Source organism: Prionailurus bengalensis, chromosome B1 (assembly GCF_016509475.1).
Source record: "Prionailurus bengalensis isolate Pbe53 chromosome B1, Fcat_Pben_1.1_paternal_pri, whole genome shotgun sequence".
Classification (NCBI taxonomy): domain Eukaryota; kingdom Metazoa; phylum Chordata; class Mammalia; order Carnivora; family Felidae; genus Prionailurus; species Prionailurus bengalensis.
Genome location: NC_057344.1, coordinates 28,629,489 through 28,653,402, shown reverse-complemented (window position 1 = coordinate 28,653,402; position 23,914 = coordinate 28,629,489). Strand labels below are relative to the sequence as shown.

At 35.4% G+C, this 23,914-nt stretch overlaps 1 protein-coding gene across 1 annotated transcript in view; it reads left to right on the top strand.

The window, feature by feature from the left end:
• Positions 1 to 23,914, top strand: part of TEX15 (testis expressed 15, meiosis and synapsis associated) — a 64,271-nt gene that overhangs the window by 30,837 nt on the left and 9,520 nt on the right. Inside the window, exons 4-6 of the mRNA XM_043560981.1 lie at positions 5,180 to 5,326; positions 6,640 to 6,802; positions 14,685 to 22,021. Of these exons, the coding sequence (XP_043416916.1) occupies positions 5,180 to 5,326; positions 6,640 to 6,802; positions 14,685 to 22,021 (7,647 nt within the window). The remainder of the gene's footprint in view (positions 1 to 5,179; positions 5,327 to 6,639; positions 6,803 to 14,684; positions 22,022 to 23,914) is intronic.

Sequence of the window (23,914 nt, the reverse complement as noted above, 5' to 3'; positions counted from 1 at the left end):
CATCTGTTATATATAGTATACTTTTTTAAAAAAATCTTTGCCAGTCTTATATGTAATAGTTTCTCATTGATGATTCAGTTATTTTTGCAGTCACTGCTGAGTTTAAACATTCTGCATATATTCATTAATAATATTTAGTGAGTTGGCTATATCCTTTGCCGTTTTGGTGTTTTCTTTTTTTTCTATTTGATTTGTAGACATTATCAATTCATTAAAGCATATTGTGTGAGCTAGGCTTTTCTCTGGACAATATTTTATCACTTAATGTTTTCTTTTTTAAAAAATAAACTTTTCCAATTTGTAATAAATTTAAATGTACAGAAAAGTTACAAAGAAAATACAGAAAGTTCCTGTATACAGTTCACTCAGCATCCCCCTATTGTTAGCATTTCACATCACTATGACACATTTGTCAAAACTAAGAAACTAATATTGTATTTGTCAGTTATATTCAGTAAAAAAGTAAAGTTAAAGATAATAAAATAAAAAGACTAACAGAGACTAACATTGGTACAGTACCGTTAACTAGGCTACAGACTACCTTTTGCCAGTTTTTCTATTGTTTTTCTTCTCTTCTAGTACCCAAATGCAAGATACCACATTACATTTAGTTTTTTAAATTATGAATGAATGTATTATTATATTTAAAAATAACAATAATAGAATTGCTGAATTTAAATGTTTGTTTATTTTGAGAGAGAGAGAGAGAGCAGAAGTGGGGCAGAGAAAGAGATTGGCAAGTAGGCTCCACGCTAAGTACAGAGCCCAACACAGGGCTCATTCCCATGACTATGAGATGATGACCTGAGCCAAAATCAAGAGTTGGACACTTAACTGACTGGGCCACCCAGGCACCCCTTGAATTCCTGACTTCAAATAAAATGTGTACTTTTTGTCATATGAATTATATGTTCATCCACCTTTTATCAGTTAATTGTATTCGTTTTTTTAATTTTATACTTGTTTTTTAATTTTATACATGTTTTCCATACATGACCACATAAATGTTTCTTTGTATATCCTACTCAATGCCAATATCTTCCCTGATCCAAATTAATATATTGTGTATATGCTACATCTTAGTCTTATATTGTGTATGTTTTATACATAAAGGAATTGATTCACATAATTTCTGGGGCTGGCAAGTATGAAATCCATAAGGCAAGATTTCTATGCTGAAGTCTTGATGAAAAGTTTCTTCTCTGAGACACTTCCCTTTTTACTCTTAAGGCCTTTAGCCAATTAAATGAGGCTCACCCACATTATCCAGGGTAATGTACTTAAAGTGAACTGATTTTTCATCTGGGATTTTTTTTATCATCTCAACAAGATACCTTCATAGCAGCATCTAGACTAATGTTCAATCAAACATCCAGACACTATACCCTAGCCAAATTGATCTATAAAATTTACTATGACATATGCTATCTATAAATTATTATTAAAATATATTTCCCAGGGCACCTGGGTGGCCCAGTCAGTTGAGCATCCAACTCTTGATTTCAGCTCAGGTCATGATCCCAGGGTCATGGGATCAAGCCCCATGTTGGGCTCCATGCTGAGCGTGGAGACTGTTTGGGATTTATCTCTCTCTCTCTCTCTCTCTCTCTCTCTTTCTCTCTCCCTCCCTCCCTCCCTCTCCCCCCACCGTTGCTCTCTCCCACTTGTGTGCTCTCTTTATATAAAATTAATTAATTAATTAATTAATTAAGAATCCTTAAGATTTGTTGGTAAACAGTGATATTTTATTTTTAATTTTTTTATTTTAATTCCAGTATAGTTAACATACAGTGTTATATTAGTTTAAGCTGTACAATATAGTCATTCATAAGTTTCATATATTATTCAGTTCTCATCAAGGTAAGTGTACTCTTAATCCCTTTCACCTATTTCACCAACCGCCCTCCCCCACCTCCCCTCTTGTAACCATCTATTCTCTATAGTTCAGAGTCTGGGTGGTTTTTTTTTTTTTAATTTTTTTTTATGTTTATTTGTTTTTGAGAGAGAGACCGAGCATGAGTGGGAGAGGGGCAGAGAGAGAGGGAGACACAGAATCTAAAGCAAGCTCTAGGCTCTGAGCTGTCAGCACAGAGCCTGATGTGGGGCTCAAACCCACAGACCAGGAGATTAGGAAATGAGCCGAAGTCAGACACTTAACTGACTGAGCCGCTCAGGCACCCCCAGAGTCTGTTTTTTGGTTTGCCTTCCTCTCTCTTTTTTTTAACTAGACTCCACACCCAATATGGGGCTTGAACTCATGACCCTGAGGTCAAGAGTTGCATGTTCTACCAACTGAGCCAGCCAAATGCCTGTCTCTTTTTTCCCTTTGTTCATTTGTTTTGTTTCTTAAATTCCACATGTGAGTGAAGTTCTTTGGTATCTTTCTTTGACTGGCTTATTTCATTTAGCATTATACTGTCTAGATTAATCCGTGTTGTGGCAAATGGCAAGATTTCATGCTTTTTAATGGCTGATACTATTCCATTGTATATGTATATATACCACATCTTCTTTATCCATTCATCTTTCAATGGACACTTGGGCTGCTTCATAGTTTGGCTGTTATAAATAATACTGCTATAAAATAAGGGTGCATATATCCCTTTGAATTAGTGTTTTCATATTTTTTGGGTAAATGCCCAGTAGTGTGATGGCTGGATCATAGGGTAGGTCTATTTTTAATTTTTTGAGGAACCTCTATACTGTTTTCCAGAATGGCTTCATCAGTTTGTATTCCCACCAACAGTGCACGAGGATTCCTTTTGCTCCACATCTGCACCAGCACTTGTTTCTTGAGTTTTTTATTTTAACCATTCTGACAGTTGTGAGGTGATATCTCCTTGTGGTTTTTATTTGTATTGCCCTGGTTATGAGTGATGTTGAGCATCTTTTCATCTGTCTGTTAGCCACCTGTATGTCTTCTTTGGAGAAAAGTCTGTTCGTGGCTTCTGCCCATTTTTTAAAAGTTCTTATTTAAATTCCATTTAGTTAACATACAGTGTAATATTAGTTTCAGGTGTACCATTTAGTGATTCAACAACTTCCATGCAACAGCCAGTGCTCACCACATGAGCACTCCTTAATGCTCATGCTCCTTAATCCCCACCACCTATTTAACCCATCCTCCCACCCACCTCCACTCTGGTAACCATCAGTTTGTTCTCTATAGGTAGGAGTCTGGGGGCACCTGGCTGGGTCAGTCAATTTAAGTGTCTGACTCTTGGTTTCGGCTCAGGTCATGATCTCATAGTTCATGGAATTGAGCCCCACACCGGGCTCCAAGCTGACAGCACAGAGCCTGCTTGGGATTGTCTCTCTCCCTCTCTCTCTGCTCCTCCCCTGTTCACTCTCTCTGTCTCTCTCTCTCAAAATAAATAAGTAAATAAAACTAAACATTTTTTTAAAAAAAGAGTCTGTTTCTTGTCTTTCCTCTCCCCCCCCCCCCACCAGGGTCATTTTTGTTTTCTTAAATTCTACATATGAGTGAAATATACTATTTGTCTTTCTTTGACTTATTTCATTTAGTATAATACTCTCTAGCTCTATCCATATCATTGCAAATAGCAAGATATCACTCTTTTTTATGGCTGAGTAATATTCCTGTGTGTGTGTGTGTGTGTGTGTGTGTGTGTGTGTGTGTGTGTACACCTCCTCTTGTTTATTCATTCATTAGTCGATGCACATTTGAGCTCTTTCCATGATTTGGCTATTGTAGATAATGCCTCTATACATCAGGGTTCATATATCCCTTTGAATCAGTCTTTTTTAATTCTTTGGGTAAATACCTAATAATGAAATTGCTGGATTATAGGGTAGTTCTATTTTTAACTTTCTGAGGAACCTCCATACTGCTTTCAAGAGTGGCTGTACCCATTTGCATTCCCACCAACAGTTTAAGAGGGTTCTCCTTTTACTGCATCCTTGCCAACACCTGTTGTTGTTTGTGTTTTTGATTTTAGCCATTCTGACTTGTGAGTTAATATCTTGTAGTTTTGATTTTCATTTCACTGATGATGAGTGATGATGAGCATCTTTTGATGTGTCTGTTGGCCATGTGTATGTCTTCTTTGGAATGTCTGTTCACATCTTCTGCCCATTTTTTAACTGGATTGTTTGTTTTTTGGGGGTTGTTTTAGAAGTTCTTTATATATTTTGGATACTAATCCTTTATCGGGTATGTTACATGCAAATATTTTCCCCCACTCAGTAGGTTGTCTTTTAGTATACTCATTTGTTTTTGATGTACAAATGTTTTGTAATATTTTACAGTTTTATGTTCTAGGTTTATGGATTCATGGCACATATGCTTAGAAAACAATTCTCACTTTGAGATTAGATAAATACTGACTTTCTACAGTGTTTGCATTATTTAAATATTTAACTGGTTTGGCATTTATTTTGGTGCATACATTAAGGTAATTTAATTCTTTCAATTGTTTTATACTTACTTATTATATGTTTTCGTTTCACTTATTTCAAATGATACTTTTAACATTATACTGTATTTTTATAGATGCTTGGACTTACCTGGGGCTTTTTATTTGGTTCTTTTTACCCACTGCCTTTTTTTGTGGTAATACCATCCTTTAAAAAAAATACTTAATACTGAGTTACGTGGGTGGCTCAGTGGGTTAAGCGTTCAACTTTGACTCAGGTCATGATCGCACATTTCGTGGGTTTGAGCCCCATGTCAGCAGAGAGCCCGCTTTGGATCCTCTGTCTCCCTCTCTCTCTGTGCCTCCCCCGCTCATGCTTTCTCTCTCACTCTGTCAAAAATAGGTAAATATTAAAAAAAAAATTTTAAATATATTTAATACCTTTGAAGTGCAAGTCGCCTGCCCTGTTCCATAATTCTGTTATCTCTGACCCAAAACTTTCTTCTAAAAACATTTTTTTGAAATTTTCTGGGCTGTTGTTTGTTAGTATTCCAAATAAGTTTTTAGACTAAAATTCATTTCTACAAATAGGTTTTCTAAAATTTTACTTACAGGTATTATAGTCCTAAGTTTAATTTAGAAGGGGAATTGATACGAATACAGTAAGTCATCTTATTCATCTGGGATATGGATTATCCATTTGTATTTCTTCCCTTAAAAAAGACAGCTTTAATTTATGTTCTGTATGCGAGTTTAAAATGTTCTAATATATTTTTATGACCTGCTTTTTGCCTTTTTTTTAGGTTCTCTTTGGAAAAGTGAAGAAAATTCGGCCTTCATTGGATAAAAACAAAGTTTCTTTGGATCCTTCTCCTAACTTTGATTGCCACATGTCAAGAAGTATACCTTCTCTGAAAGATGCCATTGAGTTACAAGCCTACAATTCAGCAGTATGTTAACTTTTGGGTTCATGTGACTACTTGAAAGTGGCATGCTTCACACTATATGATACACAACTTAAAACAGCTTCTGAAATATTAAATGAAAATCCCTTATTTTATTCAATATAGTAAGACATTAAATAAATAATGAAAGCTCTTTAATATTTGTGATTTGGGAATATAGTAAAGAAGTTTCCAAATTTGCATTTAACCTTGTTCAAAATACAGTGGCTGCTTTCTTTTATTTAGTTGTTCCATAGATTAATTCCTAACTTGCAAAACATGCCAACTTTTTTATAACAAGCTATTTTGAAATAACAACAGGAGAAAAGGCTTATATGTTCATCATTACATGTGAAATAGTAATTTTCCATCATAAATTGCTGACCTTTCCTCTTCTGTAGAATATTAAATTATATGTGGTAAACATTGCATATCATCATCTATATGACTAAATGAAGATAAATTTTCTAGAAGTATGTATATGCTCCCACATGTAAAATGTATCAAGCAATTATTATTTTCCTAATTAACTTTCTCTTCCAAATAAAACTTAGGGGTTAACAGCATATGCAAAACATTGAACTTGTTTTAATTTTTTTTTTCTTTTTGAGAGAGTGAATATGAGCAGGGGAGGTGGCAGAGAGAAGGGGACAGAAGATCTGACGGGGATTCCACACTGACAGCAGAGAGCCAGATGCAGGGCTCGAACTCACAAACCGTGAGATCATGACCTGAGCTGAAGTTGAACGCTTAACCGACTGAGCCACCCAGGCACCCCTAAAACGTTGAACTTTTAATGGAAAAAAATCTTTTTTAAAAAACAAATAGTTTCTGGGGCACCTGGGTGGTTCAGTTGGGTAAACGTCCGACTTCAGCTCAGGTCATGATCTCACCATTTATGGGTTCAAGCTCCTCATTGGGCTCTGTGCTGACAGTTCATAGCCTGAAGCCTACTTCAGATTCTGTGTCTCCCTCTCTCCCCTCACACTCTGCCCCTCCCCCGCTCACGCTCTGTTTCTGTCTCAAAAATAAATAAAACATTTTAAAATTTTCTTTAAAAAAGAAGAAAAAATAAAAACAGACTGTTTATGCTGCTGCCCACACTAATAACATACCAAAGAAAATATGTGTGGTTGGGAGAAAAAATTTATACCTTCAAAAAAACTAGAGTTAAAGAATGTGGGGAGAAGAAGTGGGTATATGGAAGCAGGTGAATAAATAACAAACATGAAGTTAGTTACATAGCTTTTTAAAATATGAGCTTATTCAATTCTGCTAACACTAATTAGTTTAAAATGTTTTTTTCCTTTGTTTTTCAGGTATACTTCTATGAATACAATGTTCTTTCAAAGCCAGTAGATAAACCTAGGCATTGTCTTCCATATGCAACAGTAACTGTAAAATTTATTGGCCAAAAAGTAGATAGTGGACACCTTATTACATCTTTGAGGTTCCTTTCAACAGGATTTCCTAAGAGGGCTGGTAAGATACAGACATTATTATGCTTCCGTAGCATGTGTGCTGGTAGTAGAACTTCTGAATATTATTTTCTAATACGTTATCAATCTGTAAGCAAAATAGTTATGCTTTAACTTTTTAATTTTATGTATCTGGAATTATACTACAGATGTTTTTGTGACTCCTTTTGCTCAGTATTATCTTTGTGTGATTCTTCTTTTTTTTTTTTGAAGTTTATTTATTTATTTTTAGAGAGAGTGACTAGATAGAGCACAAGCAGGGGAGGGACAGAGAGTGAGACACAGAATCTGATGCAGCCTCCACACTCTGAGTTGGTCAGCACAGGGCCCACTGTAGGGCTCTAACCCATGAACCGTGAGATCATGACCTGAGTCAAAGCCAGATGCTTAACCGACTGAGCCACCCAGCGTCCCATTTGTATGATTCTTCTATGCTGATATGTATACCTGAGTTTCTTCATGTATATGCATTCACACACACACATTATTCTGTTTTTTGACTACACACTATTCCTCTGGGGATGTTTGGATACTTGCCAGTTTTCTTCATATTCCAGACATTGCTGTTTTAAACATTTATGTAAGTGTCTCAGTGCATATGGGCAAGAGTTTTGGTATTGAGTAATATAATGTCTACATCAGAAATGTACAACTTAATCCAAAGATAATATCAACTAGTTTTCAAAAGTGGTTGCATCAGGTTACATAATTACTCTGTATCTTTGCCAACACATACACTTTTTAAAAAAATGTCTGTTTCTGCCAGCTCAGTGAGTGTGATATGTTATCATCATCGTTTCAAAAAGAAACTATACTCTTGAAAAGCCATCATATCCCTTTCCCCTCAGGCCTGCCCCTAAGCAGTCGCTAATCTGCCTTCTGTCTCTTAGTGACTGACCCTTGAACAACACAGAGATTAGAGGTGCCAACGCCCACGCAGTCACAATCTATGTTTAACTTGTAACTCCCTGAAAACTTCACTACTAATAGCCTAGTGTTCACTGGAAGCCTTACCCAGAACATAAACATTGATTAATGTGTACATTGTATGTTATATATTCTATATACTGTATTCTTACAGTAAAATCTAACTTTTTCTTAATTTTTATTGGCATTTCTAGGCTATGTGGTTCATCTGTGAGATTTTTTAAATTGTGGCAAATCTCCAAAAAATTTTCCAATATATTACATGAAAAAAATTCCATTTATGAGTGAACCCATGTAGTTCAAACCCATATTGTTCAAGGGTCAACTGTATTTGCCAATTCTGGGCATTTCATATAAGGGAATTCATAAATACGTGAAGCAAAGTGGCCTTTCATGAGTAGTGACTTTCATTTAACTGTTCTTAAGGTTCTTGCATGTATTAATACTTCATTCCTTTTTATGGCATAATATTACATTAAATAGAAACTATATCAGTTGAGGACATTCGGGTTGCTTCCATCTTTTAGCAATTATGAATAATCTTGCTATGAATGTTCTTGGACAAATTTTGGTACAGACCTGTGTTCTCATTTCTCTTGGGGTATATAGTTGGGAATGGAATTGCTGGGTCATATGATAACACTGTTATCACTTGAAGAATTGCCAAACTGTTTTCCGAAGTGGCTGCACCAGTGACATTTACACCAGTAGTGTACGAGTGCTAGGATTTTCCACTTCCTATGTTATTATCTTACTTTTTGTTTATAGCTACCCTGGTGGAGGAAGTAAATGTTTTCAGGGTGTAAGTTTTATGCTTCTTTTGTTAAATTTATTTCAAGTATTGTATTTTTGGATACGTTTGTAAGTAGAGTTTGCTCAATTTCACTTTTTATGTTCCTCTTTGAAGTATATAGCAATAGTGTTTTTTTGTGTATTGATCTTGTAAATGATCTTGCTGATCTCATTATTAGTTCTAATAGTTTTTCAGTGATTTCTTTAGGATTTTCTATATAAAAGATCAAGTCATTTACAAATAGAGTTAGTTTTACTTCTTCCTTCCCAGTCTGGGTGTCTTTTATTTCTTTTTGTTGCCTAATAGCCCTGGCTAGGACCTCCAGTTGAATGTTTAATAGAAATGGTAGGAGTGGACATTCTTACCTTATTTGTAAACTTAGGGGAACGTATTCATCCCTCACCAGTAAGTATGATGTTAGCTATGGAGTTTTTTGATGTCTTTTATCATGAGGAAATTCCTTTCTATTCTTAGTTTGTTGAATGTTTTTATCATGAAAGGGTAGTAATTTTGTCAGATCCTTTTGCTGCATCTATCAAGATGATCACATGATTTTTGGTCTTCACTGTGTTACTGTGCTGTGTCACACTAATTGATTTTCAGATATTAAGTAAACTTTGCATTTTTGAGGTAAATTCCATTTGGTCATGGTATGTGATTCCTATTATATGTTGGTGGAATCAGTTTACTAAATTTTTGAAGATTTTCATGTCTATATTTATAAGATACATTAATCTGTAGCATTCTTGTGATGTTTTGGTATCAGAGTAATACTGGTCTCATAGAATAAGTTCGAAAGGGTTTCCTTTTCTTCCATTTTTTGGAAAGAGTTTGTGAAGAATTGACATTAATACGTCTTTATACATTTGATAGACTTGACTATTAAAGCCATTCAGGCTTTTGGGGGGGGGGGTAGTTTTTTATCACTAAGTCAGTTTCTTCACTTACTGTCTGTCATTCAGATTTTCTGTTTCTTCTTGCATCAGTTTTAGTGGTTTGTGTCTTTGTAGGAATTTGTCCATTTCATCTAACTTACCTAATTTATTAGCATCCTGTCGTTCCTAGTATTTCTTTATAGTCCTTTTTATTTTTGTAAAGCCAGTAATAGTATCCTCTCTTTAACTTATTGTTCTACTAATTTCAGTCTTCCTTCTTTATTTTCTTGGTCAGCTTGGCTAAAGTTTTGTCAGTTTTGTTATCTTTTTCAAAGAACCAACTTTTTTGGTTTCATTATTATTTTTTCTATATTTCTGTTCTCTCTTTTATTATTTCCCTCCTTTTTGCTTTAGGTTTAGTTTACTCTTCTCTTTCTTGTGTCTTAAGGTGGAAGGTTAGGGTATTGATCTTGCTTCTTTGATAATGTACATATTTCCCCAGGCACCCCTGAAAGTACTGTTTTAACTGCATCCCATAAGTTTTGGTATGTTGTGTCTTCATTCTCATTCATCTCAAAGTATTTTCTAATTTCCCTTTGATTTCTTATTTAATCCATTGGTTTTTTAGAAAGTGTTTTATTTCACTTATGTGTACATGTGAATTTCCCCCAAATTTTTTCTGCTACTGATTTCTAATTTTATTCCATTGTAATTGGAGAATATAATTTGTATTATCTTTATTCTTTTAAATTTATTGACCCTCTCATGTGGTCTGTCCTGAAGAATGTTCCATGTATACCTGAGAAGAGGGGAAGTTTTGTTTTTGTTGGGTAGAGTGTTCTGTAAATGTCTGTTAGACCTAGCTGATTTGAAGTTTGCTCAATTTTCTGTTTTCTTGATGAGCTTCTGCCTAGTCATTCTATCCACATTATCCTTCAGCCAGATGGCTTAAAATGGAGGCAATAAAATAAGGATCTTTCCTTACTTTCTACTCTCACCCATCCATAATCTTATAGCTAATTACTTTAATCAAAGAATGATGGATAGTAACTAGACTTACTGTGATGATCAGTTTGCAGTGTATTCAATGTTGAATCACTATGTTGCACATCAGAAACTAATTAATATAATACTGTACATCAGTTATACCTCAATTGAAAAAAAGGAAAAAAGCAATAAACAATGATGCCTTTCAGGATGATAAAGTTTGAGGAACACCTGTATTATGCCCGAAGTCAAGGCCACATGTGTTGGCTATCAGTGTACTCCTCTCCCTCCAGAGTAGTCTAGATCTTTGCTATCCAGTACAATAGCCTTTAGTCACATGTGGCTATTTAAACCTAAATTAGTTAAAATTAATAAAAATTTTAATTCCTCATTCACACCACCCCTTGTTTATGTACTTGCCCACATTTCAAGTGCTCAGTAACTACATGTGGCTATTGGCTACTGTACTGGATAGCATAAAGAACATTTCCATCATCACAGAATACATGGTGCTAATAACTATTTGGTAGTTTGCTTTGTGATTGTAATTTCATTTTCTTACAGTTTCTTATATTATGAAGATGTTGGGTTTTTTGTTCTCCTTTTTTCATGTGTTGTTTGGTGAGACTGCTAAAAACGGGAATAAATTTAAAGGGCCTTCATCCAGTTTAAGCGAATAATGTAACCTAGTGATTAAGGTTCTGCTGCTTATAAATTGTGATCTTGGGCAAATAATTCTTTACTTCCTTATCAATAAAATGGGAATGTTATGAAGATTAAATTAGTTAATGTGTATAAGGCATCAGAAAAACCATACCTGGCATTCCCATTAAGTACTTTATTAATTAATATTATGTATATGTTAATATGCATTTACCATACATTTATGAAATTCAGGTTATTAAACTGATTTGTTTCTTTTCCCATGTTGGTTTGTATTAATTTGTCTTAATCTTTTTTTTTTAAGTCTATTTATTTTGAGAGAGAGAGAGACTGTGTGAGCAGGGGAAGGGCAGAGAGAGAGGAGAGGGAAAATCCCAAGCAGGGTCCACACTGTTAGTTCACTCATGGTGTAGAGCCTAGCACAGGGCTTGAACCAAAAAATCCGTGAGATCATGACATGCGCCGAAATGAGGAGTCAGACACTTAACTGACTGAGTCACCTAGACACCCCTGTCTTAATCTTTGTAACAGCTCCATAACATTATTTTTCTAGTGTATTTGTATAGTACATACATACAGTACTTTTATAATTCTTGATATGCCATATTTATTTAACCAGTCCCATTTTTTCAAGTTAACTTATTTTGAGAGACAGTACAAGCAAGGGAGGGGCAGAGAGGAGGGGAGAGGATCAAAAGCAGGCTCCATGCAGTCAGCGCAGAGCCCGATGCGGGGCTCAAACCCATGGGATCATGACCTGAGCCGAAATCAAGAGTCAGAGGCTTAACTGACTGTACCCTGCAGGCAGCCCTACCCAGTCTCATTTTTAAATTTTTTTTTATTTGAGGGATGCCTGGGGGGCTCAGTCAGTTAAGCATCTTACTGTTGATTTCAGCTGAGGTCATGATCTCACCATTGTGAGCTTGAGTCCCATGTCAGGCTCTATACTGGGCATGGAGCCTGCTTAAGATTCTCTCTCTCTCCCTCTCCCTCTGTCACTCCCCTGCTTCTGCTCTCTCAAATATTTTAATTTGCCTATAGGTGACACACAATGTTACATTAGTTTCAGGTGTACAACATAGTGATCCAGCTCTTCTCTGTAGTATTCTATGCTCTCCACAAGTGTAGCTACCATCTGTCACCATGTAACGCTGTTACAGTATCATCGACTGTATTCCCCCTGCTGTGCCTTTTACTCCCTTGACATAATCATTCTATAACTGGAAGCTTGTGTGTCTCTTTATGTGCCAGTAACATACTGTTTTGATTACTGTAGCTTTGTAGTAGATCTTGAAATCTTAACCAGTCTCATATTGATAGTTAGGTTTCTGGCTTCCAGCTGTCTTGGATTATGGTACTAAAAATCCTTGTGTATATATTATTTATGCAAGTATATCAGAATAATGAATGCATAAAAATGGATTTACTGGAGGGGCACCTGGGTGACTGTCAGTTGAGCATCTGACTTCAGCTCAGGTTATGATCTTGTGGTTCACGAGTTCAAGCCCCACACGAGGCTCACTGCTGTCATCCTGTCAGCACAAAGCCTGCTTTAGATCCTCTGTTCCCCTCTCTCTTTGCCCCTCCCCTGCTTGTGCTCTCTCAAAAAATAAATAAAACATTTTTAAAAATAGATTTACTGGATATTATGTATTACGTTTTGCTGAAAACTGTAAATTTACTTCCCAGGAAATTAGTACCGGTTCATACTCCCATGAACAGTATAAGAGTGTTTATTACATCTGCAGAATATTTATTCTTTGTAGTCTTTGCCAGTCTAAGCAGTTTTTAAATATGGCTCTGTTTATTTAGTGGAGTTGGACACCTTTTTGTGTTTGTTGACAATTTTTATTTGTGATTTTCCTGTTCTTACACTTGCTCACATTTCTATTGCAGTATCTGTTTATTAATCTTTTGAATGTGTCTGTATACTCTTTATGCACTCTAATATATGTGTAATGATGTACAAAGCTTGCTCATTCAGAAAATACTTCGTACCAGTTTGTCTAAGTTTTGTTTATCATGAGTTTTGACCTACTAAGGTATTTAATTTACATGTAATTGACATCATTTCTTAATTTCTAGTTTTCTGATCTCCAGACATTCTTAAAAAGTACTTTTCTACTTCAGGATTATAAAACCATCTCTCTGTCTTTTCTTCTAATACTTTCATGGTTTTATTATTTTTTTTTCAATGAATTTTATTTTGGAGTGAGTATAGGGATCTACCTTTTCTTCTGTCCACTGCAGCTCCTCCTCTTAAGAACTACATCTCTGTTATGGTCAGATTTCTACTATAGCTTATTATAATTAAAAAGTATAGTTACAGGTGCACCTTGGTGGCTCAGTTGATTAAGCATCCGACTTTGGCTCAGGTTATGATCTCACAGTTCATGAATTCCAGCCCTGCATCGGACTCTTTTGCAATGTTGACGCAAAGACTGCTTGGGATTCTTCCTCTTTGCCTCTCTCTACCTGTCCCCCACTTGTACTCTCTCTCTCAAAATAAATAAATAAACTTTAAAATGTATATAATTACAAGTTATAGAATTTAGAAATCTTCAACAAAGCTATCTTTCGATATATCGTGAAAAAGAATCTCATGGTACTTCCCAGTAATATGATTATAGTTTCGTATATGTCATAAATCTCACAATTTCTCATCATCAATTTGTTTTAATAAAGATATTTTTATGGTGTTATCTATGAATTCTTTATGAATGGCTTACTTGGTAAATATGCATTCTTATAAGTTCCTTTGTTATTATATGTAGTTATTTGTGAAATTTTAGGAATAAATTTCTATAAATTATAAGAGAAAATTTGCTTTCATTGTCAAGATTTTTGTTTGTGTATATTATTTGCATGAATACTTATTTTAGTGGAACAGGGGTAGTGCTTTGCTTTTGCTCCTGGGAAGGATTTTTTGGGTCCTTTTTGATCTGTTTCCCCACCTCATTCCCGTTTCCTTCCTGTTTTCTTTCTCAAGGTAACAGTAGATAAAAGGGGGAGACAATTTTGCCTATTAATATGTAGATTCTATTATTAAGCATCTGAATATACAAAATTAATATAAGAAATACCTAGTCTTTGAGCAACATGTTTTTATTCCTTTTTAATTGTTCTATTCTTTGTATTTGTCACAATTCAAAAAAATTTATGGTAAATACTTTCTTAGTAAGGCCTCTAGGACACAGTTTCCTGGTACATCATTTATATTTTATTGGTTTGTCTTTCATCCTCTTCTCACCTTGCTTTTTCTGAGACACATACTTTAATCATCATTAGGCTATTTATCGAACTTTCGTTTAAAACCACTTATGACTGGGGTGCCTGAGTGGCTCAGTTGGTTAAGCATCCAACTTCAGCTCAGGTCATGATCTCATGGTTTGTGAGTTCGAGTCCCACATCGGGCCTGTGCTGACAGCAAGGAGCCTGGAGCCTGCTTTGGATTCTGTGTCTCCCTCTCTCTCTGCCCCTCCCCCATTCATGCTCTGTCTCTCTGTCTCTCTCTCAAAAATAAATAAGCATTAAAAGAAAAAAAGAAAAAACCACCTATGACATAGTTTATTTGAATTAAGGGTTGAATGTAGAAACCCTTTCCTTCCTATTTTTTCTTAATTTTCTTATTATTTCTACAGAAAGAACCTGCTCTCTGAATAACTGTACAGTTGCCAAAAGAATTGGAAAAGGAAAAGATGCTACTGTCATCTTTGAACATTTCAGGAAACCTGTAGATCCATTTGTTCAGGAAAACTGTTCTTGCGGCGCACTAAATTCAGAGATAAATCCTTCCAACACAAATATTTCTAATTCCTATGGAAATGTGAAAAATGGAAACATTTCTATATATGAAACATACGGTGGACAGATGGAGCACAATTTAGCAGAATGTGGAGACACTTCTTGTATATATGATTCAGGTCTTTCATTTATTCCCAGTGATACCAGAGAAAGTGTTAATGGTGACCCCATGTTAAATTTGGCACATCTCAAAAATACTTTAAGTGGTCTTTCTGCTGCTTTCCCCCTTCATAACAATACTGGCTCAAGCACAGTTATTACTTCAAAACTCATTAAAGACCCAAGACTGATGAGGAGAGAAGAAAGCATAGGAAAACATAATAATATTACAGATTTAAATGAGATTTTGCCACTTGAGAAGAGTTTAGATTTTGTGAATTCAGAAATAAATCTATCATCCATGCCAAATAATTCTGCCTCCTCATCTGAAGTTGTGCCTGGTGATCATTCTGTTCTTACTAATTGTTTGGATGCCCCTAGCTTCAAAATTTCTTTTGATGGTTCACAATCTCAAGCTCACAACTTGGACAACTATGATTATACAATTCCCAGTAAAATTACCCCAGCAGGACAGTGTAAGGGCCAAGATAATTTTTCCTTTCCAATGTGTTTGCCAAATGTAGTTTCAGAAGTTGAGAACCAAAAACACAATGAGGAAGAAGCCCAGAGATCTGAACTGAGAAGCAACATCCCACTTTTAATTGAAGACAACAGTGAAGCACATAACTCTTATGAATCAGTGAATATTTGTACAAAAGGGCACAGTAATCACATCTCTCTGGAGTCATGGTCTTCTAATTTAGAAACTGTATCTCAGACTGGTCAGCAAATGTCTACAGCTTTTCCTCTCCAAAGGAAAGAAAGCATACATGAGTACACCCAAAATATTGGAGAAATGAGAGACTTCACTGGCCCCGAAGATAATTCCAAACATGGAGAAAAGCAGGTTTTGTGGAAGGAAATTGATTTTACTAAGGAAGCAAAAGTCAGTCCAGTAGATAATTATATTTCTTTGTACCAAGAATACAAAGAGGATGAGAGTCTTGATTCTTATGGGAAAAATTGTGATCAAATATTAATTGCTCAAGAATTAGAAATACAAAAATCTTCCACATCTACCACAAAGGATGAATATGAGCTAGATCATCTAAGTTTGGAATTACAAAGAGTGGAGAGCCTTTCACAGAAGCATCTTCAACTCTCTTTAGATTATGAAGATAACATTCATACAAGTTTTGCAATTTCTCAAAAACTAATGGAACTAAAACTGGGAAAACCAAATCAAAACTGTGTTAGCATTGTGACTGATGCTTTCCAGGAAGCAAAAGACATTCCCCAGGTCAAAGAACTGCCAATTGATGCAATTATTTCATCTCATGACATTAAACCAACTCATGACAACTCAGATTATAACATAACTGGAGAATATGTATGTGTCCATGGAAGAAAGGAAAATGATCCAGTGTCATTAGAGAACATACAAAGAGACTGTGGAGAAACTTTTCAAATTGATGAAGGTCATACTCTGTTCTGTAATGCAGAGTTGCACAGTGATACACACCTGAATATTGATTTCAGAGAACAAGGAGATAATGATAAAGAAAATGAAAATGAGGCTAAAGAGGAAGACATTGCCTTGTCTACAGAAAGCAGAGAAAATATATATGGAGAGGAGAAGCAGGGTTTTCATACAAACCAAAGTTACACCAACATAGATGAAAGAAGGGAGAATAAAAATTACAACAATGTAGAAATTCTTAGTTCTGAAGAATGTTGTACATTTAATTTGAGTTCAGGGGAAAGACATGTGTCAACAGAAGCTACATTGTTAGAAAATGAAGACACTATGACTGCCACACAACAAAAAGATGCTCCAAATACTGGGAGGACTGTAGAGCATTTGGCTTACACAGCATTTCCCAAAGTTGAAGGGTCTTCAGAACATGAAGCCTCAAGTACTGCAGTGCAGACAGCTGGTGCTACAGTGCCTACATTGGGCACAAATCGTGAAGATCACCAAAGATACCAGATTAAAGAAACTTGTTCTTCTGAGAGTCTAGATTTTGGGTTGTTAGTAAAACATAGGGTTTCTGATTGTGAAATGGATATGGATAACAATAAATTACATGACTCATTTCATCAGTCAGTAAGTGATACTTCAGTTCTTCAGAGTTTCAAATTGGAAAATAAGATTGAAGTAGGATTGGAACAGTGTGATGATGCTTTTCTAATTCAACAACATAGCCATAGAAATGATCCATGTGAAGAATTTAGGGCCATATATGAAACTCTGAAGTCTCGTATTGATTGGGAAGGTCTACTAGGAAGCAATAATGGGGAGAGGGAAGTTTCGAAAAGCTCCAGAAGAAACGAGAATAGTGATCAGCATTACCCTAAGAAAAGTATTTGTTTTTATCCCTCTACAGAAAAAAACAAAGGAGAGCTCAATCCAATTTTACTTCCAGATTTACAAATTAGAATCACTAATACATTTATGCCAGGATTCAATCCCACTTTTGAATCCCTTGCATTGAAAGATAATTTTTGCAAATACATAACTAAAACCACAGGACCAGAAATAAATGAGGAGGGGAAAGTGTCAGGATTTGAAATGTATTCCCACTGCTCTGGTGAAAATTCAGGTTATCCATGTGAAGATGAATTTGGTAATAGAAGGCAAGAATCAGGACTAGTGAATAAGTCTGAAATTGCTCTTTCTCTTGATGTGAGTCATAATACACAAGTGAATCATGTGTCTGAAAAACAAAACAGTGGACCTTTGCCTACTGAACCCTCTAATGTCACAGCATTAAATAATGAAAGCAGATGTTCCTTGACAGGGTCAAAAACTGATTGCAATGATATTACAAGTAAAAAGGACACACAATCAAGAATTAGCAAAAGAAAGCGACATATGCCTTTTAGGGACCAGAACACACCACATAAGGATTTAAGACGTCGTGAAATTTATGGGAAGAAGAGGAGACTAACCAGTCTAGACTCTTCTGAACATTTTTCTTCATTATCCCAAGGACGAATTAAAACCTTTTCCAAGTCGGAAAAACACATCAGGAGTGTCCTTGATATTCTAAATAGTGAAGCATCTTTATGCAAAAGCAAACGTCTTTCCAGAAGACTTGACAGAGCTGTTCTTCATTTAAAAAAAGCTCATAGAAGAGTTCACACGTCTTTGCAACTTATAGCTAAAGTAGGAGAAAAAAGAAAAGGCCCGTTACCAAAATCATATGCAATAATATGCAATAATTTCTGGGAAAGTTGTGACCTTCAAGGTTATAGCTCTGTGTCTGAAAGAAGATATTATTCCACTAAACATTTTTTGTCAAAAAGAAAATACGGCAAACCAGAAGAGAAAAGAGCTTTGGGATTTGAAGTGGATAAATCATTAACTCATGTATCAAAGCCCAAGTCTTTCAAACCAAGTAGAGCGAGAATCGCAGAATGCATTTCTAAGAGAAATATGGCCAGCAGTGTCTCCAGAAGTCACACCACCATTCATGTAAGGGAATTTTGTGATCTCGAGTATCCTGAGTCACAGTTAGCCCTGTGCTCTACATCCCAAAGTGCCAGTCATTCCGCTTATAACAAGAGCCGGGTGAGAAATCGAAGATCATCAGAACTTCAGCTGTTTTCTGGAAAAACTGGATGTCTATTTTCCCCAGCCTGCCCAGATGCAAAAATAACTGAAAAAGAAAATCAAGTTGGCATAAAGTTTTTATCAAACATTAATAAATATGAAAATCCTGAGAACCACTCAGCACACAATAATATTAAGGATGCAGAAAACAATTCCGAGACTAATAAAGTAATAAATAAGAGTAATTCAGTATCATTAAGTTGCATAAAAGAAGACAAAGTAAGTTTTAGCACAGACACAAGTTATAATGCAACCTGTATAACACACACAAAGGTAAAAACTGACATAGTTATTTCAGTTTTAGAATCAGATATCAAGCACCTTTTAAATGTTGATGTCTGCACACCAGATAACCTTATTTTATCTGATTGTAAAGGCAACCTGGAAGTAAATTTGCCTGTAGAAGAACGGACAGCTGCTAATCAGAGCTCCAAACCAGGCACTGTTCCAGAAAACTTCATTAAGGACCCATTAAATCTAACTTTGATAACACACAAAAATTCTGACAGTATTCCTCAATTGTTATCAACCACAGCAGTGACAGACAGTGAAGGAGAATCTTCAGAATCTTATTTGGATAAACAGAGAGTTTTTGCTGTAGATTCTTTTACAACATCCACCAGTGTACCACACTGCCAGCCAGGATGTGGTGGAAAGGAACTTCTAAAGACAGAACAATGTTCTTCAAGTAATTGCTTCCATATAGATGGGAATGAATCACATGTTCTTGAGGATTCTGAGTTGGGTCTCAGATTAGTAACTGAAGAAAGTAAAAGTTGTAGGAAAAATACAATGAAGGAACTATTTTCCAATGATAGTTATTTGCTCTTAAAAGATAATATGAAGGGTTCTTCAAAAAAGTGTATGGCAAATAAAGACATTTGGGACAGAAAAATGTGGAAAGTTAAACAAGCAGAAAAAGCAAGAGATTCACTTCACAAAAAAAGCATGACTGAAGGATGCACTGTTAAGACTCAGTTCAAAAATCAAAAGAACAAGATCTTAGAAGAATCCTCCTACTTAAGCAAGAAAACAATTAAAAATAACTTGATTGATTCTCATCTAAACGTTGAAAACATTACTGAGGCAGTCGCTTTGAATAACCCAGTGTCTAATCATCTCAACAAAAGAGAGAAAGAAGGGGGAGTTAAAGTTAGTAATGACCCTCAGTCTGACTCTGCATTGCATTCGGAAATAGCCTGTAATTCCAAACCAGGCATTATAGGAATGAATCATATTCCTGTTTTACATACTGACTCTCAAACTTCTGAAGTCTCTACTCCTGAGAAGAAGCCTGCATCATACATGAGTGGATTAAAAGAGAAACACTGCTCAGCTAATCATTCAGCTCTTACAGCCAGGCTAGCTCAGATTTTGAGAAGGGCAGATGAAACATCATCTTTGCAGATTCTACTGGAAGAAACTAAGGCCTGTCAAAGTATTCTCCCTTTATTTGTTGAAGCTTTTGAAAGAAACCAAGAATGTTCTCTTGAACAAATCCTGATTTCAAGAGAACTGTTAGTAGAACAAAACCTGTGGAATAATTGCAGACACAAATTAAAGCCATGTGCTGTTGACTCCTTGGTAGAACTCCAAATGATGATGGAAACTATTCAATTCATTGAAAACAAAAAAAGGCTCTTAGGAGGTGAGCCAACCTACCGAAGCTTGCTTTGGTATGATGAAACACTGTACAGTGAGCTGCTTGGTAGACCACGTGGATTTCAACAACAATCCAACTTCTATCCTGCTTTTCAAGGAAGATTGAAGTATAATGCATTCTGTGAGTTACAAAACTATCATGATCAGTTAATTGAATTATTTGAGGAAACCAAAAGGGAAAATAATTCATACTATGCATTCTTAAAATACAAACGACAGATTAATGAGTGTGAAGCAGTAATGAAGCGTTGTTCTGATTGCTTTGACTTTTCTCTTTCTGTTCCATTTACCTGTGGAGTTAACTTTGGAGATAGTTTAGGAGACCTAGAAACCTTAAGAAAAAGTACTTTAAAGCTGATTGGTATGTATGGGGACTCTCCTAAAGTTGATTCCTATCCAGGAAAACAAGACCATTTGTGGATTATCATAGAAATGATCACCTCTAAAGTTAATTTTATTAAGAGCAGTGAGGCAATAAGTATTAAAATATCTCTTTATGGTCTGGAACATATCTTTTTTGATGCTGCAAAAAGTCTTATTTGGAAAGAGAAGAGAGAATCTTTCAGCAAAATATACTCAGGAGAGAAGAATAGAGAATTGCTACTCAAAATGAATCAGTGTGCTTTTTCTAAGTTGAAAAAGATATATGATACATTGTCTAAGGATTTAAGCAGTGAACAGATTTCTAATACTGGGCTTGAGAATATGGAGATTGCTTCCAGAAAGTCAGATGATCTAATAAACAAAGCACCAGTTACCCTAGAAAACTGTGGGTTTAACAGTACTTTGCTTTCACACCCAGATATCTGTTGTATTAGCGAAATACTAGATCAAGCTGAATTTGCAGACTCTAAGAAATTACAGGACCTCACTTTGAGATGTACCGAACACCTAGAAATTTTAAAAAAATACTTTCAGATGCTGCAAGAAGAGAACATAGATAACATTTTTATCACAGAAGAAAACGCTTTGGACATGGTGAAAAACCACAATCATGGGGCCATAATTTTAAAGCCTGCAGCCATTGAAACCTATATTGAAATTGTCATGCTTTCAGAAACCATTCACTTTCTTAAAAACTCAATGGCAAAGAAACTAGACAAACAGAGGTTTCGAGGTATGCTTTGGTTTGATTTGTCACTTCTTCCTGAGCTGGTTCACTGCCAGGAAAAAATGGCTTCTTTTTCATTTCTTAAAGATAACTCAACAGATTGCCTTTGGAAAGTCATAGAGACTGCTATTTCTGAACTTAAGAAAGATCTGGATATTATTTACAAATATAGTGAAGCTGTTAATTGCTCATACGCTCTTCATTTGCTCTCAAGAGAACTTCAGGAACTTACAGAAATACAAAAACTTCTAAAGAAGTCTCAGTATTCCGTTTCCACATATATTGACTTTGTGCCATGTATAGCATCCATAAATTACGGAAGCACAATGACAGAGTTGGAATACAGCCACAACCAGTTTTCTGCACTGCTCAAAAATATAATGGCTGCCCCTCGGAAAGATTTCGGGAAAATGGCCCATATTATGAAAGTCATGAAAACTATTGAACATATGAAGATAATATGTACTAAAAATGCTGAATTAACCATTTCCTTTATTTTGTGCCAAATGCTACATAACAGAAAGAAGACTTCCCAACTGCAGGGAAAAGAAAAAACGAATGTGCATGTAAAACCTAGGAAGGATAGCAATAAATCTAGTATTTATATGAAGGTGCCCTCAATTTCAGAGTGCATAATGAAAACTGTTTCAAATTCTTCTGAAAAACGATCTATCACTGTAGACAAATGTGGAGACCCTCAAAAACGACAGAAAAACACTACTGTTTCCAGCTGTAAAAAACAAAAGGTAACAAATGTTTTAAAACAAAAGCCTATGTAAGTATTATTTTTGAGAACAAGTCTACTCTTCAAACAAGTAGTTTGCAGATTGGTAAAAATTGAGAATGCTTTGAATATTACCTTGCAAAATGAATTTACTAACTATAGAATTGGATTAGGGGTGCCTGGCTGGCTTAGTTGGTGGAGCATTCACCAACGGTGGAGCCCCATAATGGGCATAGAGCTTACTTTAAAAAAAAGAATTGGATTAAACAGTTTTTATTATCTTTATAATAAAGTGAAATGTTTCTCTATATGAGAAATACCTTGCAAATACTTATTTTTAAACGTACAATTAAATTTTTTAATTTGGAAAACATTTCTTGGAAGAATGTAAATTTGTATATTCTTAAGGAATAGTCCAATGTGAATGTAAGTTAGTAATTTATTGAGTAACTCCTATATAACAAGGCTATAGTTGATGTAGTATTAAAAATTGGCTAATGGAACCTGTGTTCTTGACCATTATCATCCACATGGAAAAATAGGACAGATTTTTTTTCTTAACTTTAGAGAGAGCATGCGAGGGAGGGAGAGGGTCAGAGGAGGGGCAGGAGGGAGAGAGAGAGAGAGAGAGAGAGAGAGAGAGAGAATTTCAAGCAGGCTCCACGTTGACGTGGGACTCAATTTCACTACCATGAGATCATCATGACCTGAGCCAAAATCAAGAGTCCGACGCTCAACTGACTGAGCCACCCATCCACCCCAGGACAGATATTTTTAAATAGATGATTATAAAGGAGTTACAAGAAGTCCTACATAAACAAGTTTTATTTAACAAATTATAGAAAATATTTATTTTATACCTGGCACTGTTGTAATAAATGCACAAATATTAACTCTTTATTCTTCACAAAATCTTTATGATGTAGGTACTGTTATTACCTTATGTAAAGGTATGAAAACAGACACATAGAAAGGTTGAGTCACTTTCCCAGGGTTACAGAGTTAGTAAATGGGTATAAAACCAGGCAGTCTAGCTCCAGAGCCCATAATAAACTGATACTTGCCTCTACCCTCAGAGGCTTCTCTTAAAATAATTTTTTGGGAATTTCAGTTCAGAAGAGAAACCTATATGCAAAATGAAAAAAGGGATTTTTTTCTCAGCTTACTGTAATTGTATTTGTTAGTTAAACTAATTCTAGACACCAGGAAACCAATCATTTATTTCACTGTGTTTATAGGAAAATGCTTAATAACCAGTTTGTAAGCATACATCCAAAACAACAGTAATACTCCACATCAAGAGTAAAATGAGAATAATAAAAAGGTGTTGTAAGTATTGAGAAGAAAAGTAACAACAAAAAAATTGTGTTTTTTAATTTCATGGAAGAGCATAGGCCAAAGCGTTGCCTTAAATTAGGAAAAAATGGTATTTGGTGAAGATTAAAATGAAGAGGGGGTATCTAAGTTATGGAAAATAATATGAGCAAAGATACAATGTTTATTGACATTATTTGAGAAATGAGTTTCAAATTAAGTCTGGAACAAAAATTTAATTTAGTGGACAAGTAGTAAACTAAAGATGGAGACAAATACTGTTTCAGATTATAGAATGTCTTAAATATAGGCAAAAAGTTTGAACTTCATTCTGTATTGAAGCGTAACATCCTGTGAAATGTGTTTTTCAGTGATTTAAAGGGTAGAGATTCTGAGGACAGTTGGGAGTAGCAAGTCACCCAAGGCTTACAAGAGGGTGCTGTCTGACAGACTGAAAAAAGAAATTCCAGGGGCGCCTGGTTGACTCAGTGTGTGAAGCATCCAACTCTTGATTTCGGCTCAGGTCATGATCTCATGGTTCATAAGATGGAGCCCCATGTCGGGCTCTGCACTGGCAGCACAGAGCCAGTTTGGGATTTCT